The following is a 27,822-nucleotide window of genomic DNA, read 5'->3' as shown; positions in this document are numbered from 1 at the left end:
TAGAAACTTTGAAAATATATAAAATACCATAAAAATGACTATTTTTAGTTTATTTGTTATACAAATTTTAGCGTGAAAACTTATAATAGATCACATATAAGATTTAAATTATTTTGTTTGTATTTTTATAATTATAGTAACGATTATATATTATTATCTTATATGTGAATTTGTATAATTGTACTTTTTCATAATATGCTTTAAGAAGTCATAATTTGGTATAATCCATGCCACATTTTTGAGTAAGTGATCATGTTATCATTTTAAAAAATGATTGTAAAGATAAAACCTAAAAAAGGATTTTTTATGTTTATCACTTTCTTATACCATTATTTATGTTTACCATCACTAAAGAGATATTTTCATATAATATCAAGATTATTGTAAGTAGATGATGCGGAAGGAAAAAGAAATTGTTGCTATCAATATGTCATTAGTTTAAAGAATATAATAGATGATGAAATACCATAAAAAAATGATAATCTTGACAGATGTGTGGCATCTTAAAAGCAGATTTATTGAGGTTACTGGTGAAATAGGCACTCAGAGACTTGGTATAAGGCGAGATAAGAAGATAAATGACATTCTTGTTGATGGTGCCTGGAGATTTCGACGCTGTCGGGATCCACTTATTCAGAACATGGTTCAGGAGATTGAGAGATTTCCTTTAAATCTCACCGGTGGCAGAGATGAAGCTTTATGGAAGCGTGGGAGTGATGAATTTAGCGCACGATTTATAGCTTGTCAGACATGGCAGCAGATAAGAGCTCGCAGAGACAGGGTTCCATGGAGTAAGATTGTTTGGTTTAGTCAAGGTGTTCTGCGTTTTGCTTTCATCACATGGCTTACGATTCAAGATAGACGTTCAATAGGGCATCATACAAGTATTTGGGGACAAACTCAATTCTGCACCTTTTATGGTGAACCAGATGAAACTAGGGATCATCTGTTCTCTGCATGCCCGTATACATTTATGCTTTGGTTAAGTGTAGCAGGAAACTTGTTTGGTATTGACCCGGATCCGGACTAAGACATCACCCTGTGTCGTCTGCAGATAACAACATATGATCGTCTCACCTACATTTTACTGAGACTGGCTTTTCAGGCTACAATTTATTATGTGTGGAGGGAACATAATGATAGGAAGCATAACAATGGAGCCAAGTCAGTGGAGCAAGTTGCAAAGCTGATCGATAAAACAGTGAGAAATCGTATCACATCTACAAATTATCCTCTTCATCCGAGATTGCGGGGGCTAATGAGCAGATGGTTTGAAGAGATATTTTCAAAAATATTTTTTTTGGTTAAGTGGCAAAAGACTCTTATAACATTGTTCTCTATATATATAATAAATAATTATTTAAATAAGTTAAAAATAAAAAAAATATTTTTTTTATGTTTTCGAATTATACTTTTTTCAAATTCAAACTTTTTATAAAAAAAATTTAAATATTATTTCGATTTTTTTTTCAAATTTTGTTTTTGAAAATCAAAAATTATTTTTGAAAATATTTTTATATTTTTAAAAATATTTTTAAGCATTTATTTATATATTTATTAGAATCTTAAATTTCACATTTCAAAAACTTTATTCTACCCCTTAACTCTAAACCGTAAGTCTTCATTAGTTAACAATAAGGTTATAAATGTTTTTTACACTTAATTAAAAATGAAGATAAAAGTGGTTAGTGTAAACATGAAAAGCGGTAGTACGAATGTTGTATTTTTGATAATTTTTCCTAAAAAATCATTTGATAAATCTTGTCGAGAGGAATAATACCCGGCTCCATGAAACTGTTTAGTTAAAAGACCAGAGAAGAACATGCTAAACTAGTTCTACCATTCTACGGCAAAAGCAAAACTACTATGGTGCATGAGAACCTTAAGAACGCTGTCGTTTTTCTATCTTCGGGACAGCACGCAGTGAGATTTCAAATAGTGTTGGACCTAGTTTATTCGCACCGTCTTCAAAATTCGACCAAAACCAATGTGCCGTTAAATATATTTTAAACAGCACACAGTGCATATGTGAACAAACTACATGATGGGCGGCAAATAAACGTGGGCAGACCTTTTAATACAAGTTACGTCGACAGGCTTCTTTAGGTTTAGGATAATGATTTATTTGGCAACATAGCCACGTATAAAACAAAGCTCTGAGACGTGGCAGGACCAAACGGACACATCGAACGTGTCAGTATCCTACAGAAGTAGAGAGTTACAAGCCAGAGGGAGATGGTTCGGCCACATGTCATCGCTCTTTCTCCTGTCTCTATTAAACCCTCCTCATGCTTCTTAGAGAAATGCCACAAAGAAAAACAATACACAGAATCAGAGAGTTTTGTTGATTGATTCCCTTAAAAGAAAACACAGCGTTGGAAAATGGATATGCAGTCACAGATGACACGTCCTTATGATCATGATCAAGCTGAGGATCCAGTCAGAATTCACCATTCAGGTATATACATATGCGCAAGTAGATTTTTAATTTCAATATTTCGAATTTTCGAATTAATAACAGAACGAGAGAGAAAACTTGAGTATATTAGTCTTCATTCACTTTAAACTGAGCGTATATTAAATTAAACCAGAAACTAATGTTTACTAAACCAAGCTGATCATATATGTTTATTTGTCTAATATATTGTGGGAACAGAGGAAGAAGAGCATCAAGAGAAAGGAGCAACTAAAGTGTTGAAGAAAGTGAAAGAAAAAGCTAAGAAGATCAAGAACAGTCTTACCAAACATGGTCAGGGTCATGAGCCCAATCATGATGTCGAAATAGAAGATGACGATAATGACGAGCAAGACCCACAATTGCACGGCGCGCCAGGTTTGTCCCTTGCCTGAAAAAAAAACATAACGGTTTATGTTCTTATAACATTGACGGTTCTTCTGTTTCATATCTCAATGTGGCACAGTGCATATTCACGGCGGTGTAACGAGCCAACCTGAGTCACTGAGTCATCCCGGAGAAGCTAGTGTTCCGGCACCTGAGGAGATCGTTCCACCAGGGACAAAAGCTTTTCCGGTCGTGTCTTTGGATTACACCAAACCCGTTGAACCTGAGCCATTACGAGAAACCTTGTATAGACACGAGGCAGCGTCTTATCCGGCAGATATTTCGGATAGGGATGAGAGCAGAGAGGCTCATCAGACACCAATGAAGACGCCTGCGTCTCTGTTATCCGCAACAGAGGATGTGACAGGGACGTTTACTCCTGGTGAAGATGAATATCTAGATGGTCAACGGAGAGTCAACGTCGAGAGGCCTAAAGGGTTGGAGGAAGATCCAGCTGGTCCAGGAGGAGGGTCGAGTTATCTTAGTGGTGTGACTAATTATCAGTCCAAGGTTACTGATCCCACTCATGCAGGTAAGAATATTCAATGAGGTTTTATTTATTTTTTATTTATTTTTTGCTAAAACAATGAGGTTTTATTTATTTTTTATTTATTTTTTGCTAAAACAATGAGGTTTTATTTAGGAGGTTAGAGCATGACTAGCTATTAAGAGCATCACCATCGGTGAGGTTCTAAAAATCAGTATATTAACCATTAAATATTAATATTACAGCATAATAAAATTATCTGATTAACTTTTATTTTGTTTGTAAATGATAAACCATTTATATCATGACAAATGGCAACTTGTGTCATAAAACCGTTTCTAAAAATCCTTTGCAAAGAACCTTTTCTAAACGTCTTTCTCCTTGTGTTATTATTTTAATATTTAATTTTTTTTAGAACCCTGTCAAAAAGCAACCGATGGAGCTGGTCAAGAAATCAACTCTAAGAACCCAAGAACCTCTGGTTAATCATGTTGTTAGGATCATGTCCGATTGGTTTATGTTATGAAACTTTAAACTCTTCTTGTGTAGGAGGTGGAGAAGCTGGAGTACCTGAGATTGTTGAGTCTCTCGGTAGGATGAAAGTGACAGATGAGAAACCAGGACGAGGATTTGAAAGTGACTTTCCGACAAGAAGCCATGAGTTTGGTCTGAAGAACGAGTCTGGAACAGAGAAAGATATTCCGGCAAGAAGTGATGATGTGAAAGTCGAGAGTGAGTTGGGAAGCGATTTACCTACGGGGACTCATGATCAGTTCTCACCGGAACTCTCTCCTCCGAAAGAGAGAGATGATTTCTACTCGAAAGGTGAAGAGGCACACGTGGCAAAACCCAGTACCTACACAGAGAAGATAGGTTCAGCGACTTCGTTTGTGACCGATAAAGCTATAGCTGCGAAGAACGCCGTCGCCTCAAAGCTAGGTTACGCCGGAGAAAGCGAGAAGAACCAGAGCTCCGTTGGAGATGAGGCAACTCCGAGATCCGCCACGGGATATGGGCAGAAACTGGCGGGAACTGTTGCTGATAAGTTGACATCGGTCTACGAAAAGGTTAAAGAGACAGGATCAACCGTGCTGACGAAGTTGCCCCTCTCTGGAGGTGGTAGTGGAGCGGAGGAGAAGCAACCAGTGGAAGGCAAAGGTGTGTTGACTAGAGACTACTTGGCGGAGAAGCTGAGACCTGGAGAAGAAGACAAGGCGTTAGCGGAGGTGATTGCTGAGAAACTTCATCTCGGAGGAGGAGAGAAGAAGAAGACTATGACCACAAAGGAAGTTGAAGTGACGGTGGAGAAGATCCTTGCTGACCAGACATTGGTGGAAAAGGAACATGGTGAGGCAGAGGAAGCGAAAGTAGGAGGAGGGGGAATGGTGGGGAAGCTTAGAGGAGCTGTCACTTCTTGGCTCGGTGGTACAACGGAGGAAGTGAAGCCCAATTCTTCAGATTCTGTTGACCAGTCTTCACAGTCGCTTGGTTCCACCGTTGGTAAAAGTTCTTTTGTCTTTATTGTGTTATTGATTAACATTTTGGTGTATTTTACTACTTCTAATTTGTGGTTTTGCTAATGTTTTGTTGTAATGGTAGGGACTACGGGCTTTCCGGATTCTGGTGGAGCTCTGACCGGGCAGAGGGGACTTCAAGATTCTGGGAAGTGAGATTTTGTTTTGCTTTTGAATGTTTGTGTGGTTTCGCTGATGCCTTTGTTTTGCCACTATGTGGTCTTGCTGTAATCCTTGTTTGTGTAAAAAAAGAAATAATATATGTGCTTCCTGTTGAGTATTCACTTAGGGTATGATTAATCTCGGACTATTTAGCCGGAGTTCTTAACTCATGATTTGACTTTTTTTTTTTACATTTTTCCGTTAAGAGACAGACGGTTCTTAGCTTTTTTTTAATTAAAAGTTAAGAAAAGTTAAGAACCGCTTTTTAGCTGAAACTAAGAACCCTAACTAAGAAACTGGGGTTAATGATAGATCTTATCCTCTAGTGACCGTAGAGACTATAGTCGGGTAAGTGGCCGTAGAGACTATAGTATTATAGCTTAAGTGCAAATAATTCAGAGAGGGTAATAAGAGTCAGATACTTCGGTGTTGCAATCTTATGGTGATGTATGAATTTGGTCAGATACTTCGGTGTTGCAATCTTATGGTGATGTATGAATTTAGAATATCGTAGCCAACAAAAAGAAAAAGTTATAGGAAACAGTGAAAGCACTTCCAATAGAAAGTTTTACCCATTAGAATTCTAAAAAATAGAACTTTTGGGGTTGGAATTTCTATAAAATTATAGACTCCACAATTGTATATGCATATAATATATATACATATATACACATGTTTACAACACTAATGGGTAGAACCCATTCGAGGTGCTCTAACACCGGTACGATAGTTCTTACAGTATCAACTACTCAAATTGGTCTATTATTGTTTTCTATGTTTTTAATTTATTGGGTCTTGTTGGAATGGTTTAAGCAGTTCCTCCTGTAGCTCTGTTTCCTCTGCTCATGTTGTCATGGATCGGGGTAGGCCTGAGACTTTTATTCGAGATCCGGATTTGATTCGAAATTCGACCCGGATCCGATCCGAAAATCCGGATATCCAGAGGGGCCGAATCCGGATCCGGATATCCGCCGGATATTACAATTTTTACAAGGATATCCGACACTCGGATATCCGAGAACCCCAGATCCGGATAAGGTTAGTAAAATTATGGATCCGCCGGATAAGGATCCGGATCCGGATATCCGCCGGATATTACAATTTTTACAAGGATATCCGACACTCGGATATCCGAGAACCCCAGATCCGGATAAGGTTAGTAAAATTATGGATCCGCCGGATAAGGATCCGGATCCGGATACCTTAAAATTACCCGGATATCCGATCCGTCCCAGGCCTAGATCGTGGGATAAAAATTTTAAAAAATAAAAAAATTTCCTAAATATTTAACATAATTTTGCATAATATTTTGTAAAAATTGCTATGAAAAGTATCATGTGTAAATTTTATAGACTTTTTATTCTAGTATTTTAGGCTTTTCAAAAAAAAACTAATATTAAAAAAATAAATATAAAAATTTTGATTTTATATGGTAAAATACATAATTAGGTTCTGGGTGACATTTTTATCTTTTTATTCAGTCAGTCCAGCAAGATTTAATAATTAATTGATTAATATGATATTATGAGTGATTTATATTAAAATAAATGTACTGTTATTTTTTTTGTAACTGAATAAATGTACTGTTATTCAAATATGATTTTAAGATATCATTTAAATCAGCTGATTAAAATATCAACATGGTTGTTATTAATTCTTTTAAATTTAATACTTTAAAACAAATTTATGTTATTGATATCCACTGAAAAATCGAGTCACTCAAAATGCGACACCCTCCTAAATGTATTTTGTAAATTTACGAGACGTGGACCGACTTTAGTGTCAGGGCGTAGAAAAAGAGGACAATAGGCCATTGATTATTTTTAATGTAAATAAACAAACAAATAGATAATGGGCCTTTACGTCGACACATACTACTACTATTAATAGAAGTTTCGTCGACAAGCTTTTCTTAAGACAGAGAAAGATCAAGCCGACATAAAATATCATTATTTTCAATTTTGAGTGAGAGGACAATCTACCATTTTCCGAATTAATATCATGCCGACATCGAGAAAAAGGAAAAGAAAAAAGATCAAGCATATCGAACATATACAATACAAGCACTCAAGTTAAGAGAGCAAAAGTCACACACGTGGCAACACGGAACTGGACGCATCACGCGTAGAGGTTAGTTCAGTCATAACTTTACAAGTGTTCGTTCTCTCTCATTGTCTCTATAAAACCCTCTTCTGATTTTCCCAGAGAAAGAAACGAAAACAATACACAGAACACAGATAAGAGTTTTGGTTAGTTCACTAAGAAAAGCTTTGGAAAATGGATTTGACACGTCCTTCTTCTGGTCATGATCAAACAGAGGATCCGACCCAGATTCACCATCCAGGTATACAAACACTAGATTTCTAGTTTCAGAAACATTGGGGTATTCATCTCCCTGATTGATTGTGATTCGAATACAGAGGAAGAAGAGCATCACGAGAGTCGAACATCTAAAATGTTGGGGAAAGTAAAGGCAAAAGCTAAGAAGCTCAAGAACAGGCTTACTAATCATGGCGTTGATGGCAACGAGCAAGACCACGATGTGGTGGATGAAGAAGAAGAAGAAGATGATGAATCTGACGAGGCAGAGTCAGAGAAGCATGTCGCACCAGGTTTTAAATCTTTGTAACCTATCCCTTAAATATTACTACATGATCAACCGGTTATGTTGTTGTTACATCAACGTTTTTTTTTTATATCTCTGTAATAACGCACAGTAAATGAAGTTTCCAATGTGAGAGGCTATAGAACGAGCCAACCTGAGTCTTTGACTCATCCCGGAGAAAATAATGTTCCGGCGCCGGAGGAGATCATTCCTTCAGAGACGAAGGATTCAGCTGATTACACCGGAACCGTCCCCGAACCATCACGAGATGCTGCTTACGAACACGAGGCACCGCTTTATCCTGTGAGAACGGCAGAGGTGTCGGAGAGGGAAGAGAGCAGAGAGACTCATCACGCGCCACTGAACACTCCCGTCTCTCTGCTCTCTGGAACAGAGGACGTGACTACTCCCGGTGGAGATGGGTTGCTCGGTGGTCAACGGGAAGTCAACACCGATATGCCCAAAAGATTCGAGGACGATCTGAGTGGTGAATCTACTTATCAGTCCAAGATTCCGTATCACACCCAACAAGGTAACGACTTTGAATGAAACTGAGGATATGTGTGTGTGTAAGTGTGTTCAGGGTTTTATGAATCTGTAACCATTTGTTTGTTGTGGTTAATGTAGGGAGTGGGGAAGCTGGAGAAGATGATCATAAGAAGTCAGGACTAGGAACTGAGCTGGCGTCCGAATCTGTAACCGTTTTTGGCGGGAAAGAAGAAACTGGGCCGAGGGATGATTTTGGGGAGAAAAGCCATGACTTTGATGAGAAGATCGAAACAAGAATCGGGAACGATTGTGGAAAGCCAGGAACTGAGCTGAGTGAAGATTTTCCGGGGAAGGGCCATGAATTTGAACAGGCGATCGGATCTGGAATCGGGGAGGATAACGGCGCTGGAAAACAAGGAACTGAGCGGAGGGAAGATTTTTTGGGGAAAAGCTATGAGTTTGATCATGAGATTGAATCTGCATTCGGCAAAGATTCACCCACCAGACTTCCCGGAGACGAATTTTTTCCGACAAGAAATGATGATATGAAAGTCGAGATTGGGTCGGGAAGAGGCTTGCCGACAGAAACTGATGATCACTTCTCACCAGAATTCTCTGGTCCGAAAGAGAGAGATGATTTCGATTCGCAGGCTGAGCAGACAAGATACGAGGCGGCAGAGGTAAAACCCACCACCTACTCAGAGATGATTGGTTCAAGTACAGGTTACTCCAGCGACATCGCAGGTGGGCAACACGAGAGTCCCATGAGTGTCGAGACAGTTGCTGATAAGTTTACTACTGACGACGAAAATGTCAAAGAAACTGCATCACCTGTGACGGCGAAACTGCCTCTCTCTGGCGGTGGACGTGAGGCTGATGAGACAGAACAAGGGGAAGACAAATTTGTGCCGAGTGGAGATCATCTAGAGGAGAAGCTGACACCTGAAGAAGAAGACAAAGCGTTTTCCGGTATGGTCGCCGAGAAACTTAATCTTGGAGAAGAGAAGCAGACAAAGATAAAGGAGGAAGTAGCCGTGGAGAAGATCCCTTCCGACAAGTTACCGGAGGAGATAGAAGGAGGTGAGGCGGTTCAAGAGGAAGGGAAAGGAGGAATAGTGGGGACGATTAAAGGGGTGTACAATTATTGGCTCGGTGGTACGGAGGAGGTGAAGCCGAAATCTCCAAATTCAGTTGAAGAGTCATCACAACCACTTAGCCCCTCCGTTGGTAAAACTTACTCGTCCTTGACTACTTGTTAATGCTTTTGAATAAGGTTTTGGTGTGTTTATGTTCCTTGTGGCTTACTCAATGTTTTGTTGCACATGTAGGGACTAAAGGATTTTCTGATTCCGGTGAAAGCGGGTTGGGAGACACAGGCGGTACCGCCGGAGCTGTGGCAGTGCAGAAACAACTTTGAGAATCTGGGAACTGAGATTTGGGGTTTGCTAGTACTAAATGATGTTTGTGTTGGTGTCTGTCTTTGTGTTGTCACTTGGATGTATTTTGATATGATGTAATCCTTATTTGTGTGTTAAAAGGATTAAATATATGCTTGGAATAAGTTCTTCCTTACATGAGTATAGCTTTTAAAATACAAAACAACACCAGATAGTCTTGTGTAAGGTATTTTTGTAAGATTTAAAATTGTTAAAATACAACGGATAAGTTGAAATGCATATGCGATGAATTTTTTATATGAACGTGAAAATGCGTAGTAAAATGGAAAAGCCAAATATTTTGCACAGCTTTGTACTGAGCATTTGCGAGAAACGACAAAGTTCGAAACAATAATTGAAGCTGCACTCTCACTCTCTTGATTTCTCCATATCCCGAGTATCACATATGACATAACCATCAAAATAAGCCTTTTAATAAGTTTTACCAAATGAATTACGAGGAAATCATACATCCAAAACCAATAAACTATTGGCAAAGTACTAATTCTATTAATACTTTTTAATTGTAAAAGTGAATTAAAATACTGGATTAAGATACCTGAAAATTAACGTGCCCCATTGCAAGTCTCTTATTTAAAGGTTTTTTTTTAAAAATTTTTTTTTAATTAAACACCAAATTTTTTTAATTTTTCTTATTAAACTTAATTTTTTTCTTAAAACATAGTACAAACTAACTCTATATTCAAGCTCTTAGATTGAAAAACTTACAAAAGAACCAAGCACAAGGGGATTCACAGCATTTGGAGTTTTCACGACTTTGAGTTTGTTATATGCGTCTGAAAGAAGAGGGATAACAAGAGTAAGGAAGGAGATAATAATAATTATCAAAACATGCAGGGACTAATCTTGCATACCTCTTTAAGAAGTGGTTCTCTATCTATGCAAGACTTAAATTTTACTAGCATACTGAAAAGAGGCAATGCATCCCTCTGCAACCTGTATCAGTACATCAAATTTGTTTAGGTAACAGCAAAAGAAAGGGTAGAGCCGTTGATGAAGAAGAAGTGGAAATTGTCTCAGCCACCGTACCGCCAAACGCAGACGCAAATTCCTGCCGCTGTAACCGCAACGCGAATGCTGCATCGCTATCTTGATCCAACCTCACGCCTCTTTTACTAGCATACTGAAAAGAGGCAATGCATCCCTCTGCAACCTGTATCAGTACATCAAATTTGTTTAGGTAACAGCAAAAGAAAGGGTAGAGCCGTTGATGAAGAAGAAGTGGAAATTGTCTCAGCCACCGTACCGCCAAACGCAGACGCAAATTCCTGCCGCTGTAACCGCAAGGCGAATGCTGCATCGCTATCTTGATCCAACCTCACGCCTCTTCTCCTTCTCTCTTCAGACACAAGTAACCTCGAGATATCCTCTCTCTGCAACCTAGCTTGAAACGCCGTATCTCTGTTTCTGCTTCTTACCTTCTGATTAGAGTCTCTAGGGCTTGGCGTTTCCTTGGTTAGGAAGTTAGCAGAAGCAGCAGCTCTCTGTGCTTCCACTTCTTTAGGGAACATAAGCTGAATTGTGTTCCAAAGAACTGTATTAACCGTGCAGTATTTGCCATTTCCGCATAGTTAAACACCATTGTTAGATAAAGTTCGAAGCTTTAAATCTCATTAACTCACAAAAGACAACAAGTCAGTACCAAATTCACCGCACAATGACAACTATGTGGTGTTTGTTGTGTAGTAAGATGTACCTGTGTCCACAAGTTGTAGTACTTGGTTCATAACAAATCTCTAGACAAATCTGCAGAATCACAAAGCAAAGTTTCAATTTTAAGAACACTTATCAAAGAATAATGATGAAAAAGTATCAAGAGTCAGATTCGTACTGCACAAGACAACTCGTCTCGAAACTTATCAATGCAAGAAAGCGCAACAGAAGTTGTGTTCTTCTCCTCTGGCAAGATCTTCTCATCCTTCTCTGCTCTCTTCTCTTCTTTTGTTTCTGATTTTGTCTCCTTGTTCTTGCTCTTCTTCTTCTCTGCAGATCTTTCCTCTGAAACCAAAACAGAGCAAAAAAAAATTCAATCTTTATCTCTAATTTAATGGATCTTAATGTTTCCAGAATAGCATCAATAATGGCAAGTACCTTCCCGTAACATATCTGCCGAGCAAACAAAAAAAAGGCTAATGCTTTTAATCTCAAATTCAAAAGTAAGAAACAATATCAAAGATCCAAACTTTAACCGATTAACAGAACCAAAAAGAGGTATTTCGATACTTGATAGACGGCGGCGATTCCGGTGGTGGTAGTTTCGGAATCAAACCGAATCAGTCGAGAAAGAGAGAGACTGAGACGTCGCGTTATGACGCATGTCCCGTAAGGGACGTCTTTTGTAGCGCTTAATTAAGCTGACGTCTCTTGTATTATTAGATTTTTTTTAAAAAAAAAAACTTAGAGCAACATTATTGGTGGGATGAAGAGAGAAAAATAGAGTCTCTTGTTTTGTTTTTTTTTTCTGGTCGTTGGAGAATAAGAGACAGCCCTTAATTAGAGGTTTTTCCCTTCTCTTTCTTCCTCGTTCTCACCCTCCTCCTCTAAAGGATGCCTTAAGGGACTCCCAATAATGGTGCCCTTAAGACACGGGGCTTAGCACCCTCGATAATGATGCTCTAAGCAAAGGGAACTGAAAAGTACGTTAATCGGAGAGACATTCAAAATCCCACACAGCCTAGTAAGTTATTGATAAAGTACTCAACAAAAGGAAATGAATAGTAAGTAACCTAAAAGTGACCCCTTTAAGATCTGTGAAAGTTAAATATATACTTCAGTTTCATTAGTGGATGAAAAAAATATTTTATACTATTTCATCAAACTTTTTTTTTTTGAAACACTCAAAATAAACCTGTAAAATTTATTAAAATAAGTTGAACCACTAGTGATTGACAGGAAATTTTATCAGACTAAAGATCATGTTTAATGGATAGTTTTTAGGGTGGAGTTCTTAGCGAAATATAATAAATTGTCTCTTAACTTTTAACTAAAAAAACTAAGAACCGGCTCTGACAGGAGGAGAAACATCCAGAAACCAAAACTAAGAACCACCTACATAGATTCGCGAGTTTCACCTTTGGATCATTTAAATGTCTCTAGTTTCTCCTTCTGTAAATCCAAAACCGAAACATCTTCAGTTAGAATTTTGATTTAGTCTCATACCACTCAAAACCAACACCCACCAAAAACTTTGAATATTTGGTATTTTACGGTTAAATCGAATTTTAATATGGAAAACCAGAAGACCGTTATCAAACCGTAGCTCAATTAACAATAAAAAAGAAGAAGAAGAAGTAAGAGCATGAATATCGCGGTCTCTAAGCCGCGTATTTAGGTGTTTTAGGATTAAAAAAAAAGAAAAATGTGTTAATTATTTAGAAACGTCGCTTAATTAAGCGAAAGAAGAAACAGTTTTATAGGACACGCGTCACAAATGCACCGTTCTCTCTCTCTCTTGACGGATCATCTTCTCTCTTTGTCTCCCGAATCCTCGACGACATCAAAACTCTCTGGTGATCTCTCCTCGGCGCTGATCTCTCCTCGACGGTATCTCTCATCGACGGAATAAGCTGGCGTCTCTCTCGGTCGAATCGTCCACTCTGTCGGTCTCCTCGGCGACTCTGCTTCTCTCTCGGTCTCGTCGACGAGTCGGTGTCTCTCTTGCGATCCTCGATGGCTGTGCTTTGCTGTCGGTCTCGCCGACGATTCACACTCCTGTCTCGCGATCCTCAATGACTCCGCCTCTCTCTCTTGGTCTCGTCGACGCCTCCACGTCTCTCTAGTGATCCTCGACGACTCGGCTTATCTCTCTTGGTCTCCTCGATGACTTCACGTGTCTTTCGCAGTCGTCGAAGCTCTCTGGCCCATGGCTAGTGTCGAGGAAATCAAATCAAAAGGTAAAGCTATGTATTTGTCCTTTTATGTCTCAGCTCGTGATTGTACATATGATGATGTCTCTTGTGTTTGTTTAAGTCTGTGTCTTTGTTTATTATGTTGATTCTGTCTCTTATGTTGGTTGTGTCACTTGAGAAATTTATGTCTGGTGATTTAAAGATCGATCATCACTGATTCTTTTTTATCTGTCTCTTTGTCTTTGTTTCTTTAGATGGACGGATGAAGCTACATGAAGATACTTGAAGGTTCGTCAAAGCAGAGGTCTACAATTGGCGTACAGGTAAAACAATAATCTTTGCTCTCGTAAATTGATTGCTAGTTTGAAAAAAGCTTAGGTTAGGTGTGATTAATGGTTAGATAGAAACTGATTACTGTCTGCAATATATTGAATGTGAATCTTGTTTCTCTGTAATATATTCATTGTGAATCTGGCTGGTTGTCTGAGGTGTGATTAATGAATAGATAGAAAGATGTTTAAGTCTGATTAATGAGTTAGGTGAATGTCAACTCGAATGGTTGTAAGTTAAACCTTCTCTCTTGTATAAACCACTGCTTCTTCTCTTCTTCTCTTCCATCTATCAACTATGGCTTCTTCTCTTCTTTTTATCTTCTCTTCAACTACGGCTTCTTCTCTTCTTCTCTTCCTTTAGACAAATTCAAATATGGATTCCAATCCATATAGGAATTTAAATTTTGTTGATCTTCTTTAAAGTCAACAAGATAGTTCTGGTTTTGAATCCTCTGCTCTTCCAGTATTCGGCAGTCAAGCTACTGAAGGATGCAACTTCGAAGAGAGCAGTCCTACAGAGCGTAAAGAAAGAAGGAGTTGGAGTCCAATAGAGGATGTCGTGCTCATCAGCTCGTGGCTGAACACAAGCAAAGATCCCGTTGTTGGGAATGAGCAAAGGTCAGTTTCATTCTGGAAAAGAATTGCAGCAACGCCAGTCCCAAGCTTGTTGGATGTGAAACGAGGGAGTCGTCTCAGTGCAAGCAAAGATAGCACAGGATCAATGACCTGGTCTGCAAGTTTTGTGGAGCGTTTGAGGCTGCTACCAGGGAGAGAAGTAGTGGGCAAAATGAGAATGATGTTCTCAAACTTGCCCACAAAATCTTCTTTAGCAACCACAAAAAGAAGTTCACCTTAGAGCATGCATGGAAGGAATTGTGCAATGACCAGAAGTGGTCTGAGCTATCTACTGCAAAAAATGATGGAAGTTCGAAGAAGAGGAAGGTTGACGACGCTTCACAGTCAGAGAGCTCTCAAGCAATTGAAACCGATGATGAAAGAACCAACCGTCCCCGTGGCGTTAAGGCATCAAAAGCCGGTGGGAAGAAGGCAATGGTTGATGGCAAGGAGGTTGCTAAGTTTCAGACGATGTGGACAATCAAGAAGCAGGATTTGGAGATAAAGGAAATGCTTCCAAGATGAAGCTACTGGACAGACTCCTTGGAAAACAAGAACCGCTACAAGATTATGAGGAAGCACTGAAGCAGAAACTCATAACTGAGTTGATGTCTAATTATTTAAGTGTGAGTGTCGTTTTAGTGTTAAGTGTCAAGTCTTCGCAGTGTGAAAATGTTCTGTGATGTGTCGTTGCTTTTGTTGTATTCAACAACTAAAAGATGATTTGGTTGAACATGTATGGCTTAGATTTGGACGTGAAGAAAACAACAATTGAACTCAGATGCTTCTTTCAAATTATTATCGTTTATTTTACTAATCTTCATTTTTATGTTTTTTTAAAAAAAATTATGTTTCAAATGTTATCTTTTAATATGTTTTATTTAATAAAAAAATTAAGTTTAATAAAAAAAGTTTAATAATTTTTTTTTAAAAACCCTTAATTAATAACTTTGCATTAGACTAATTAAATTTATGGATTTCTTAGCTTTATCTCTTAATACACTTTTTCTACTAAAATGCATTAAAAAATTAAGAAAAATCCCTTATATGGGTATTTGCAATAATCATGCTCTAAGGGACCCACAAAATCACCTAAAAAAGGTGAAACTCGCGAATCTATTGCTAGGTGGGGCTTCTCTTAAGCAAAGATCGCATGAACCTCTTTAATATCATTTTTCGGCTTCACATCGCAGAACAAATTTCAGTTTCCCTAAAAACATTTCTGCAACGCAATTCAATTCCCTTCTTCGATCCAAAATAATTTCACAAAATAAAATCGGAGAAAATGGGCGTGGCTCAGGCGATGGAAGCCCTAACGGAGCGAGCAGGTCTGATGAAGGAGTCTCTACAGAAAAGCCAAACCATCACCGACAACATGGTCGGTATCCTCGGCTCTTTCGACCACCGTCTCTCCGCTCTTGAGACCGCCATGCGTCCCACTCAGGTCTTTTTTTTCATGGTCTCTTGACATTATCCTAGGTTGTCGGATTTGAGATCTGATCAATTGTTGTTGGAAATTGATATTATTAGGTTTTGGATTATGCGAGATTAATGACACCATAATTTGGCTAATTTTATTTTGAGTTTATGGACTTTGCGCATGTTGTTGTGTAGATAAGAACGCATTCAATAAGGAGAGCTCATGAGAATATAGACAAGGCATTGAAACAAGCTGAGCTTATATTGGATCAATTTGATCTCAGTAAAAAGGTTTTTTACTCTTTCTCTTAACCTTCTTATTTCGTTTGCTTGTCTTTCACGTAATTGGTTATTTTCCCCTAAAAGATGTTTCCTCTATTTCTTTTTTTATGTTTTAACATTTTCATCTTGTTGATGTTAACATTCTCCTTTCTCTGTCAATCACTGAAACTTTAATAGATAAAATATTGGTCATTTTTGTTTGTCAGGCTGAAGCTAAAATATTGAGAGGGCCACACGAGGATCTTGAAAGCTACCTAGAAGCAATTGATCAACTGAGAGGCACTATCAAATTTTTCAGCAACAACAAAATGTTTAAGAGTACTGCCACTGGAGTTATTGGTCATGCTCACAATTTGCTCTCTAAAGCTCTATCAAAGCTAGAGGATGAGTTCAGACAGATACTGCAGAACTACAGGTTTCGTCTTTGAATACACACGGATTTGTTTGTGCCTTCCTAACCGAAGCAAGGATTGTTTCCAACAGTTTTGACTTCTTTTTTTTTTTCGAAATATTTTAGCAAGCCAATGGAGCCTGATCGCCTATTTGAATGTCTTCCAAGCAATCTTCGACCATCAACAGACGGCGAAGGTGGTGGCGGAAAGAGTCATGATCCGCATCAAAAAAGCTTAGAAAACGCTATTTTCACAGTCCCAACAGTCATTCCCCCGAGGGTTCTCCCTTTGCTTCATGATTTGGCCCAACAAATGGTTCAAGCTGGTCATCAGCAACAACTTTTCAAAACTTACAGGTCCATCTTACATTTTTTTTTTCATTTTCTTTAATTATTCCAAATCAGAATTTTATAAACAAAGATCATTCAAATGAATTTGTTATGAAAAAAACTAAGCTATTTGCTGCTTTTTTTGTACATAATTTATGTAACAATATCCATACTACTTTTTGTAATCTATTAGAGATACGCGTGCGGCAGTTTTGGAGCAGAGCCTAAAGAAGTTAGGTGTGGAGAGGCTTAGCAAGGATGATGTTCAGAGAATGCAATGGGAGGTCTTAGAGGCCAAGATTGGGAACTGGATTCATTACATGCGAATATCTGTAAAAAAAAAAAAAAAATATATATATATATATCTTTTCTAGAAATGCCTTAATTAGATCCATTACTTGTTCCTTGTCTAACACGCATTTGCTTATGCTGCTGCCTGCCTTGATACAGGTGAAACTGTTATTTGCTGCGGAAAAGAAAATCTGCGACCAAATACTAGACGGTGTTGAGTCACTGAGAGACCAATGTTTTGGTGAAGTTACTGCAAATAGTGTAGCTATCCTTCTTAGTTTCGGGGAGGCTATCGCTAAAAGCAAGAGATCTCCCGAGAAACTGTTTGTTTTGTTAGATATGTATGAAATAATGAGAGAGCTAAAACCCGAGGTAACGTTTTAACTATCTCATTCCATCACTTATGTGTATTAATTAACGCACCTAATCTCTTTTCATTTTTTGTAGATTGAGTTGGTCTTTGGAAGCCAACCTTGTACCGAGATGAAAGACTCTGCGCTGAATCTGACGAAACGATTAGCTCAGACAGCGCAAGAAACATTTGCTGATTTCGAAGAAGCGGTCGAGAAGGATGCTACTAAAACCGCGGTTATGGATGGAACCGTGCATCCGCTTACTAGCTACGTTATAAACTATGTCAAGTTCTTATTCGAGTGAGTAGCTTTTACTTATTTATACCAATTGAAATCGTCAAATCTTGTTGGATCTCTCAGTGACATTTTGAAATTTTGGAACAGTTACCAATCGACGTTGAGGCTGCTTTTTCAAGAGTTTGACAGCAAAGATCCTGATTCCGAGCTTGGAGCTGTAACAACAAGGATCATGCATGCTTTACAGAACAATTTGGATGGTAAATCAAAGCAGTACAAAGATGCAGCATTAACTCAACTCTTCTTAATGAACAATGTTCACTACATAGTGAGATCTGTCAGGAGGTTCTGTTTCTGCCTCTCCGGTTCAATAAATTTATACAGAACCAAAAGCCTAAAACATAAAGCCTGAAGTAGGTTTTTACATTTTCACAGGTCAGAAGCAAAGGATTTGTTGGGTGATGATTGGGTTCAAATACATAGAAGAATCGTACAGCAACACGCAAATCAGTATAAGAGAGTTTCATGGGCAAAGGTTTTTATGATGTTTGTTTCAGGTTTATGCTCTAAAATGCTTGAAGAGTGTTTTTCTGATTAGCCATTTCTTTTCCAGATTTTGCAGTGTCTAACGGTTCAGTCTAGTGGGAGCGGTCCGGTAGAGAACTCAAATATATCGAGAGCATCAGTGAAAGACAGATTCAAGACTTTCAATTCTCAGTTTGAAGAACTTCACCAAAGACAATGCCAATGGACTGTTCCGGACAGTGAATTGCGTGAATCTCTAAGGCTTGCTGTTGCGGAAGTTCTTTTGCCTGCGTTCAGATCATTTCTCAAACGTTTCGGGTACGTACCATTCAGAAAAACCTTTAAACAGATTTGGTTAAGATTAGGTTTGTGTGGTTTCTTGTTCTGGAAGAAAATGAAATAGATATTTGTGGTTTCGTGTTCAGCAAGAATAAAAATGTTGTTGCTTTGTTGGTGTTGTGTCACAGGCCCATGATAGAAAGTGGTAAGAACCCACAGAAGTACATAAGGTTCACTCCTGAAGATCTTGAGCGAATGCTTAACGAGTTCTTTGAAGGCAAGACTTGGAGTGAGCCCAAGAGATAAACATGTATTGATTGCTTGTTTCTATTCTTTTGTACATTCTTTTTTTTTTTTTTTGTTCTTTTCTTCCAACATTATTTATTTATAATATTATGTATCTCTTTTTAAGATATTTTTGTTTTATTTATTTCTTATTGTAAAATTGATGAGGTCATCAAACAATTTGCTTTGTCAAATCTGTATATGTGGACTGAAATTACAACAGTAAAATTGACTTTTTGCAAGGAATAACTTTGATTCAAGAACTTGAATTGAAACAGCTATCAATCGACTTTTATACTAGTTTCTCAAGAGTTTGACAAATTTGATGCTGATTTCTGAGCTGCAATTAGTGACGACGAGGATCCTGCAGGCGTAACAGAACAATTTGGATGGTAAATCCAGACAATGCAAAGATGCAGAATTAGCTTCAACTATTCTTAATGAACATTACATAGTGGGATCTGTCGGAACGTTCGGGATCTTCTTCACTCACTCGGTCAAACATTTTATCAAAACCAAAGTGTTAATATGTTACCATGAGGAGACTAACATTAGCACGTTTAACTTACTCGTTCATGATAACCCGCGCGGAGTGAGTTATTGTAATAATGTTTGTTTATGAAATGGTTTTAATATTTTACAAAACTACAATCTTTATCGATTATAAAATGATGAATACAAATGTTGGTCTCTTAAATATATCATCGTTGTTGAAGAGTTAACGTATTACATCTCGTTTTAATTATTTTTAAGACTTCATATGCATAAAAAAAAATTAAATTTTGCGGCTGACACAAATCACCAAAACCAAATAGGCAACATCATTGTATAATGAGGAAAGGGGATTAGGTTTTATGCTCTCGATTTGTTTACTATTGACTCTCCCTAAGTGACTTCATTTTCCACCTCTATAGAATTGTGTTTTCGTTCTCGTCTTTGTTTCATTGATATGAGTTAAGTTTCTTTTTTTTTAACTTTTTTTATGAATTCAGTGAATTACATAAGTGTCAATTAAAAAAAATAGACATATGTGAAAATTAGTTTCACTCCATATACATATCTAAGAATCAAAATTTTGAAAAAAAATCACGGGCAAACTATATTAACATGTTAGTGTTCAAATCTAATATATCAAGTTGTTATAGAATACAAATGCAAACTTGAAATATAAATGTTTGTCTAGTATATATTCACCAGCTTGGTCTAAAAATCATCTAATTAGAACAACAAAACAAATTACTTATTTCACCAGTTCGGGTAATATCTGAATCCGGACAGGTAATATCCGAATCCGAATGGATATCCGAAGATAACCAAACATAAGTATCCTTTTAACTCTATATTTCTAGTTTATTTCTCTTATTTTATTCAAAATATTTATATTAATGATTCTTATTGCTCAAAATTAGATAATATACATATATTTATGGACAAAATCATTTGCTACTTACTTAAAATACATATCAAGTTATTGTTTCTTGTATTAACAAAAGTTGCATCTAAAATTTCAAAACAACAACTAAAATTAGTGTATTCCTATTTTTAAAGTTTTACCTCCAAACCTATTAATAGTTTAATCTTTTAAAAATTAAAAAAACAGTTAAGTTAAAATATATTTTAAATACAAAAAACTTAAACAATGAAGAATTTATTTATTTTTTCTTCAAAATTTAAAAATTTCCGAACCCGACCCAAAATATCTGAACCCGAACATAAAATACTCGAACCCGACTCGAAGTGTAAAAATACCCGAACGGGTTCTATACCTTTATACTGAAATATCCGATACAAACTCGAACGTGTATCCGAACACCCACCCCTATGATATATGATCATTTGTATCTTGCTTGAACAAAAAATGGTTAAACCATTGATCACAAAAAATTTTAATGTGGGACTTTTACTATTTTTAGTAATTTATAGTCGTTTTTAAAAATTCAAAATATAACATATAAGAAAAAATCCAATTGTTTTATTATATGCTTAATGTGATTGTTTAATTTTTTTTTAATAGTATAAAATTAAACAAAAAAGAGAGATGTTAGAATTTTTTTTAATCAAATATGTATTATTCATAATCTTTAACTGTCATATATATTAACCATATTAGGTAATTCTGTAGATTTTATTTAAGGAAAGAAATTTTTTTTTTTACACTATTAATTAATTTGATAGTTAGTTTAATAAAAAGCGTAATATATGTTTATGTGAACTAACTTATTTTTTTAACAATTCTAATAATCATTCTCGTGATGACACGTGGCTACGAAAACATTTTCAAATGCTTCAGGATTAATATAGAGGGGATGTCTTTATTAGTTAATAAGAATAAATTTTCAAAACTTAACCTGAGAGATTACGGTTAAGCGGTAACTTTTCTACCACATTTCTCAAGCGAAATGGTCCATTTTGTAGGTTCAAAGAAAATAATAAGTTCATTTCTTAGGTCTAAAGAATATAATATTTTGAGTAATGATAGTTCAAACACATCGAAGAATCGCGTAGAGCAAATCGGTACAAGAGAATTTCCTGGACAAATGGTTCGTCAATTTATCTGCTAAGAATGCATCAACATGTATAGGTATTCTGATCTATAGTTGGCTAAGAGTATATATTTTTCTCGATTAGCATTCTTTCTGCAGATTTTGCTATGTTTCCACGTCAGATCGAGTGTGAGAATTCATATATATTAAGAGAATCATACAAAGAAAAATTCAAGAATTTTAATTTTCATTATGAAGAGCTTTACCAAAGATAATGCCAATCGAAAAGTAATATATTTCCGACGTCCTCTTACCTGTCTTCAAAACGTTTTGGTGCACATAAAGTTAAAGAAACACTCTTAAAAGGCTAAAATTAGGTTGTGTAGTTTCTCGTACAAAAAAACTACTCAAATGCTTTTGCGTTCTTTCGGTTGCACATATTGTCGTAATTAACGTTGCAATGGAAAAGTAATATATTTTATTTTCCAACGAAAGTATGCAGCTATTACACGAGAAACTACATGGTTTTAGGCTTCTCTGAAGCCAAAGTATAAAACCCATGTCAGTTTAAAATGTAAACAAATAAAAAAGGCCAAGAAGAAGGAGAATGAATGAAACCAAGAAAGTTACATAACATGGAGAAGTTCTTTAATTTTGAATGATGATGATGGATCATTTATGGATATATGATAAGAAATCAGGCACATATGAATCTAGAGAGCTCGACTTTTGATGATGTCGAAACTCATCTCGCTCGGGTCTGTGGCTTGTAACTCCACCTGAATCCCATCCAACTCTCTCTTGAACCTGTCTTTTGAGCTCGCATACACCATCTTCATTCTTACCCTCGAAGAATCCGGTGACCTACCATATACATGCACTATTATGAATAAAATATCACATCGGAAGTTGGAAAGGATTTTAAATTAAATGAATATGTAATGGAAATATAATAATCTAATATGCATCATCCATTATTGTCCTTAATCTATGTAAGTTGCATCATCCATTATTGTCCTTAATCTATGTAAGTTCCACAACACCTAATCTAGTTATTTGTGCTATCGTCTTTGTTGCGTCACCAAACATATTCAAATCCACGTAGTGCTTGTTGTTAAGAGAGGAAGATGTTTTTTAACATGAAGTGCACGTGTTGCGTGAGGGTCAAGAAGTACCATGCTATGAAGAAGATCTTGCTTTTCTGGCAATTCTCAGCAGTGGTGAAGTCGAAGTCATAGACAGCGTAGCGGCACTCATTGGCAGGTAAGGAATTGGAGAAATCGTCGTAGTTCTCCTCAGGACTTCCAAGCTTCTCAACCACCACTTGTTGTCCGTCTATCCTGAATATTATGAACCTATAGTTTCTTTTCGCTTTTAGCTCCAAAAACTTCAACTTACATTCGTCTTCCACCGCCATTCCTGACGCTGCGTTCGCCTTTCCAATTCATAGTATATGGATAAACCGTAATCCAAGATTGTAAATGGGACAATAAACCAATATGATCTTATGTGAACGCAAATAAATAAAAGCATAACAAGAAACAATATTCATATCTATAACACAACTTCATTACAAAGAGAAAGGAGACAAAAGAGAATGAGAGAACAAACCATTGCGTTTGGTTGATGGAGGTAAACCTAAGACAACAATGATGTTAGAGATATGTGACTTCTTGTTTTGTTCTTGTCCTCTTTTGTTGGAAAGATCTCTTAATTTGATTTGAAGTGGCTAATCTGAGACTAACTCGGACAACCATTAATGCTTCTCCTCTTTTAACATCAAACCACACCTTTTCTTCAACTCTATCCTTCAAATTCGCATTACCATCCTTCATTACAGGACAACTGCTCTACTCTAATTTTAGCATATTTACATCCTTATCCATCCAACTTGAGGACTATGTCTACCGTTTGGTTGACAAAACGATTTGCGGTTTAAACCATTTGGTTCTTCGTTGATTTGATCGGTTTAGAGATTATCTGAAACAGAACTGGGTGTGGTTTCATTACATAACATTGTTCTGAATGTTTAAATAGCTATGAACTTGTCCTTAAATGACTCTAAGAGGCAGATAGAGAACAAAAAAAAAAAAAATTCTTTCCTACAAAATTGACAGATCCTCTCGTATTATCCTAAGAAATTAACAACCTTTGGACCTAGTTTCTTTTTGGGGTGATCTTCTGCTCTGGATCATCAGGTGTAGTGTAATATCATCATCATAGCTCTTGATCTTCTTGCTGCTTTTAGGCTCTTCATAGAATCGTCCTCAAGCTCGTCTCCACTGAACTTAGTGAATGTCCCTCTTGGTGTAGCATCAAATCCTGTGCTTCCATGCGGGAGATAACGTTAGTTTTTTTATAAGAATAAGAGCCATTGCATTTACTGCTGTCTCTCTAATAACTTGACAGACAGTTCAATTGAAAGAGAAAATACATTGAGTACGAGTGAATTAGAAGCTCAAGAAGTGAAAGAAAATGTTACTTGAACGCTTTGTTGGGGCTGAATCTCTGTTTAGTTATTCAGGGCAGTCTTTGACGAGATGGACTACACCCCCACACACTTTACAACACCCACCCTGCAAAAGAAAACATGTTGAAACTCATTCTATACGAAGGGACAAGAAAAATATCAAAACAAGATTTGAGCATTGTACCATTGGGTAAACTCCATTCTTGTTTTGTGGGCAGTTCTTGCTTATGTCTCCATGTTATTTACATATGAAACAACTTGCCAAATATAATCTTCAGTGATGTTAACTTATTAAAAAGTGAAGTATGTAGGTCTAAGGTCTCTTGGTGAATATCTCTCCAGGAATTGTGAAAGATATTCCCCACAATAAATGAATCTATTTGTAACGACTGTGATCCGGCTTTTCTTTAAACTGGTATTGGTTTAATTCAAATTAAATTAATCTATATATAATAGCAAACTCAAATTCTGTACTCGCTGACATCATCTTTTTTTTGTAGGAAAAAAAATTTCAATGCAATGGTTAGAATTTTCTTTTATTTATGATCTAAAAGACATAAAACAATTTTGCTGATGTCATCAAGAAAATTATATTTGATAACTCTTCCTTGAACAATTATCTATTTAAACAACATATATCCCTTAACAACCAAACAACACATCCTTTGACAAACAAAAAATTGAAGAGTTACAATCTGACGGTCATATTTGTTTGTTTTACTATCTAATGGTCCTAAAATTACCTTGGTTTAATTGTTTTATGTCTTGTCGCAACTCTTCTCTTTAAGAGTTTCCTTCTCAAACAACACATACCTTGAATAGCCCTTAATATACTTTTCAGGATCTATAAATTGAAGCTTTTACAGCAGAAACATTTTTTAAAAAATATACTTGGTTCCTTTTAGTATTCATCGTCTATCTCATTTTCTATGCTTTAGTCTTCATTAAGGTATGTTTTATTGGTCTTTCTTATAATCTTTATTATTGAAGTTTTATTTAGGTCATGTTAATATATTGTATAACGGCTGCATAAAGTGTACAAGTAGCAAATAATTTTAAATTAAGGTAGGTATATTATAATGAGCACGTAAAACATCTTTCTTCTTCTTTCTTCTTCTCTTCCGTCGAAGTCACAACTCACAGCCTCTTTATTGACTTTTATTGACTCGTTGTGTATTGTAATCAATACGGCGAGGTTTGTCACTGGATTTTGATGTCTTTGAAAAGTAGAGAAAGTCTGAAAAGAGATTTCTGGAACACCTTACCCGGTGAAGAATATGACGCCTCAGGTTGGTTGTCACTCCCCCACGTCTCCATCTTTCGGATCCATGCATTACGAATGCTTTCGATGGCACGGCTGTTTCCTCTGGTAGTGGTGACTGATCACTGATGACGACAATGGTGGCTCCTCATTTAACTGCATCAAAGTCGAGAGATGAAGAGAGGGAAGGAGAGAGTGATGATCACAATAGTTTAACAATGGCAACTTGCGACTGTTCATTATTACCAAAGTACTATCGATATACATATATATATATATATATATACATAATTGCGTAAGATAAAAATGGTTTTAGTAACTACACGTTTATTTGGAAAAAGTTCAGATGGGTATCACCCATATAACTCATTCGAAATTTTTTTCTAGAATAGAAACTGTCAAAATAAATCTGAAAATATGACTGTGGGATATGTAAATCTGGAAATAGATCTCATTCAAAAATTTACCCATAGAAAACATATTCACCAAAGTACTATACATATACATATTTCTATATATAATAGCAAAACACCAAACGATTGTGATATTTGTAACAAGAAGTAAATATGATTTTTTAAAATGAGTAAAAATATGATTTTTTGTTGTGAATGAAGGGTTTAGATCGTAGGTTTCTAAAATGTGCATGCATCATAAATTTTATGTTTGAATCCAAAATCGAGGAAAATACGTTTGGTTTGATGGGCGAACTAAAATGTATTTGCAAAATTAAACCTGAAAAAATTAAATGATTTGCATCCGGTATTGGTTTTTGGTGACAACAATTGGGCTCCTTCTTTAACCGCATTAAAGTTGAGAGATGAAGAGAGGGAAGGAGAGAGTGATGATCAGAATAGTTTAACAATGACACTTGCAACAGTTGATGACTGAATAATGGTGGCTGGATTTTTAGAGGATATGTATATGTATAAAGATATATATATAGGTGACACGTTTAGGATAGGGGAAATGAGTGTGTTTAGGATTAAGAATAAGATTATTTAATGAAATCATACGTAATTGTTTGACATGGGTCAATGGGTTTTCGAAGGCCAAGTGGAGAATCGAAAGAAAGAAAGAAAGATTGTATATGTAACACCCCCGAACCGTTCTAGGCATAGGTCAAACCACCGGTCAACAATCAAACAAGAACATGACCGACGGGCCGACCGTCTACCAAGGATCGGGAGCGCTACATGACGGGTTAACGGCCGATCCGGCCAAGGTAACGAAAAGTGCAATTCGTAACTAGCAAGGTCACGAAAAGTGCAATTCGTAACTAGGCCAGTCCGCCCGCTAACACGTCCCGTCAGACCAAAGCCTAAAGCTTCTCAACCCGTACCCCAATCTGACGTTGTGTTAGCTTGGATAAGCTAATATCAGAAACAACAAGGCATTTACACAAAACATCGCTTTATTTATCTTATATAATATCTGGTTTTCAACACACAAAATATTACACAAGTAGTGGCATGCCAAGAAAGCGAAATCAACTAGGTTTGAGCTTTTAGGCCGCTAGAACTAGGTAACTCGCTGACAGCCTTTTCGGCCAAAGCTTTTATGATCTCTTGTAATGATCGCAACGCTCTCACGCGGACTCAAAATAAGATCTATTGTTTTCTCTAAACTCGTTTGTTATCTTTTCATGATTTCCGCATATATTTGGTCACTTGCCGTTGGCTCTCGCAGAGATCCGGGACCTCTGGGAAATTAGGGTTTTCCTAGTTTCCTAATTTTAACTTAAATCGACAGTGCGAATTTCGGTTCCCACACTGAGTCTTCCCGATCCAGCGGATAAGGGGTTTCCTTAAACCTGCTGGGTACGAGGTCTGAAGGAACACTAACTCACCCCTAATATGCATAGCATTGTGGGTTACACAAATGTTGTCGGCCAAAATATAACCAATACTAAACCCGGTAATATAACCAAGGTTTCAAGTAACAATCACAACACAATCAACCACGTTCCAGAATCTAGAATAAAGACTAATTCCAGAATACCTAACTATCCACAACTTAGCGATATCATATAAGCATTCAGCATTCGCTAACTAACCAATCAACCTAACCATTAGCATGCTACTACGGTTCTTAAGCAATAACAAGTATGTTATTACCTCAATCAACATAACCTCAACTATTAACTAATCAAACCGTTACTCAGTTAGACCCGGTCTCCTGCCATGATCCAACTTCCAAGTAACGGGAACCTACATGAAAACAACTCAGCAATCAACTGATCATAACTCACAGTTTTTGGTTGACGGTGGCCTTGACCCCAAACCCGACTTCTGCGATCCGAACCCTTTCTCGACCTTCTCAAGCAGACCCACGTCCAGACTGGTCTTGAACTGGTCTTCACTAGATCTGATCTCTCTTCACTTGAACAGAACCTTCTCTAGGTGCTGACTCCAAATCAGCAGAGTAACTTTCTCGAAAACTGCCTAAATCGCTCAAAAACTATCGAAACTCGATCTTTCTCTCTTTGCTTTCTCTCTCACGTTTTAAACTGACTTTGCATTTATCTGGATGTGTTGAAATGAGAGGGGCTCATGGGCTATTTATAGGAATCAGCAACCAATCAGAAACAAGCCGTGTGGTAGCCCGTGTGTCGCTTCGCATGGCTCCGGACGCATGCGCGGCGACACCTCGTGCTCCACATGGCTGGCTGCATGTTTCAGTCTCATGCAGGATGACACACCCACGTCCAGATGCCCAGCTGCATGACTGAAGTGCATTCAGGTCGACACACCATCTCACATATGGCTGGCCGCATGCTTCGGTTGCATGCATCGCAACACCTCGTGCTTGGCCGTTCCACCTCGTGCTCCACATGTCTACTTGCATGTACAGGTTGCATGTACTGCA

The 27,822-nt window shown here is 37.1% G+C and overlaps 6 protein-coding genes, 1 long non-coding RNA gene and 1 pseudogene across 7 annotated transcripts; 5 read left to right on the top strand and 3 right to left on the bottom strand.

The window, feature by feature from the left end:
* Positions 1 to 475: 475 nt before the first annotated feature.
* Positions 476 to 1,030, top strand: LOC106323497. Its single transcript, XM_013761609.1, has one exon. It carries the CDS (start codon positions 476 to 478, stop codon positions 1,028 to 1,030), a length of 555 nt encoding a protein of 184 aa, XP_013617063.1.
* Positions 1,031 to 2,072: 1,042 nt separating this feature from the next.
* Positions 2,073 to 3,036, bottom strand: LOC106323055. The gene is made up of 3 exons (XR_001266634.1): positions 2,952 to 3,036; positions 2,742 to 2,846; positions 2,073 to 2,291 (listed from the first exon to the last, which is right to left on the bottom strand). It is a non-coding gene; the product is annotated as an uncharacterized LOC106323055 (long non-coding RNA).
* On the top strand, positions 2,301 to 5,112 carry LOC106323054 (low-temperature-induced 65 kDa protein-like). Its single transcript, XM_013761222.1, has 5 exons — positions 2,301 to 2,458; positions 2,657 to 2,833; positions 2,922 to 3,374; positions 3,879 to 4,829; positions 4,929 to 5,112. The coding sequence occupies exons 1-5, from the start codon at positions 2,383 to 2,385 to the stop codon at positions 4,997 to 4,999; spliced, it is 1,728 nt and encodes a 575-aa protein (XP_013616676.1). The 5' UTR covers positions 2,301 to 2,382; the 3' UTR covers positions 5,000 to 5,112.
* A 2,098-nt stretch (positions 5,113 to 7,210) lies between these two features.
* On the top strand, positions 7,211 to 9,775 carry LOC106327415 (low-temperature-induced 65 kDa protein-like). Its single transcript, XM_013765561.1, has 5 exons — positions 7,211 to 7,349; positions 7,426 to 7,617; positions 7,723 to 8,142; positions 8,238 to 9,326; positions 9,428 to 9,775. Exons 1-5 carry the CDS (start codon positions 7,283 to 7,285, stop codon positions 9,514 to 9,516), a joined length of 1,857 nt encoding a protein of 618 aa, XP_013621015.1. The 5' UTR covers positions 7,211 to 7,282; the 3' UTR covers positions 9,517 to 9,775.
* A 3,901-nt stretch (positions 9,776 to 13,676) lies between these two features.
* On the top strand, positions 13,677 to 14,876 carry LOC106323496 (glutathione S-transferase T3-like). The gene is made up of 3 exons (XM_013761608.1): positions 13,677 to 13,692; positions 14,201 to 14,465; positions 14,567 to 14,876. The coding sequence occupies exons 1-3, from the start codon at positions 13,677 to 13,679 to the stop codon at positions 14,874 to 14,876; spliced, it is 591 nt and encodes a 196-aa protein (XP_013617062.1).
* Positions 14,877 to 15,496: 620 nt separating this feature from the next.
* Positions 15,497 to 18,836, top strand: LOC106324972 (exocyst complex component EXO70A1-like). The gene is made up of 11 exons (XM_013762976.1): positions 15,497 to 15,795; positions 15,966 to 16,061; positions 16,259 to 16,467; positions 16,570 to 16,800; positions 16,967 to 17,105; positions 17,224 to 17,436; positions 17,512 to 17,717; positions 17,802 to 17,999; positions 18,090 to 18,189; positions 18,268 to 18,497; positions 18,647 to 18,836. Exons 1-11 carry the CDS (start codon positions 15,637 to 15,639, stop codon positions 18,762 to 18,764), a joined length of 1,899 nt encoding a protein of 632 aa, XP_013618430.1. The 5' UTR covers positions 15,497 to 15,636; the 3' UTR covers positions 18,765 to 18,836.
* A 2,841-nt stretch (positions 18,837 to 21,677) lies between these two features.
* On the bottom strand, positions 21,678 to 22,968 carry LOC106325867 (actin-depolymerizing factor 12). Its single transcript, XM_013763919.1, has 3 exons — positions 22,838 to 22,968; positions 22,402 to 22,661; positions 21,678 to 22,090 (listed from the first exon to the last, which is right to left on the bottom strand). The coding sequence occupies exons 1-3, from the start codon at positions 22,838 to 22,840 to the stop codon at positions 21,940 to 21,942; spliced, it is 414 nt and encodes a 137-aa protein (XP_013619373.1). The 5' UTR covers positions 22,841 to 22,968; the 3' UTR covers positions 21,678 to 21,939.
* Positions 22,969 to 23,354: 386 nt separating this feature from the next.
* The window catches only part of LOC106323495, a 60,811-nt pseudogene continuing 56,343 nt past the window's right edge, over positions 23,355 to 27,822 (bottom strand).

This window comes from Brassica oleracea, chromosome C2 (genome assembly GCF_000695525.1).
Source record: "Brassica oleracea var. oleracea cultivar TO1000 chromosome C2, BOL, whole genome shotgun sequence".
Lineage (NCBI taxonomy): Eukaryota > Viridiplantae > Streptophyta > Magnoliopsida > Brassicales > Brassicaceae > Brassica > Brassica oleracea.
The sequence above is the reverse complement of the archived record's forward strand: the minus strand, read 5'-3'. Positions and strand labels throughout refer to the sequence as shown.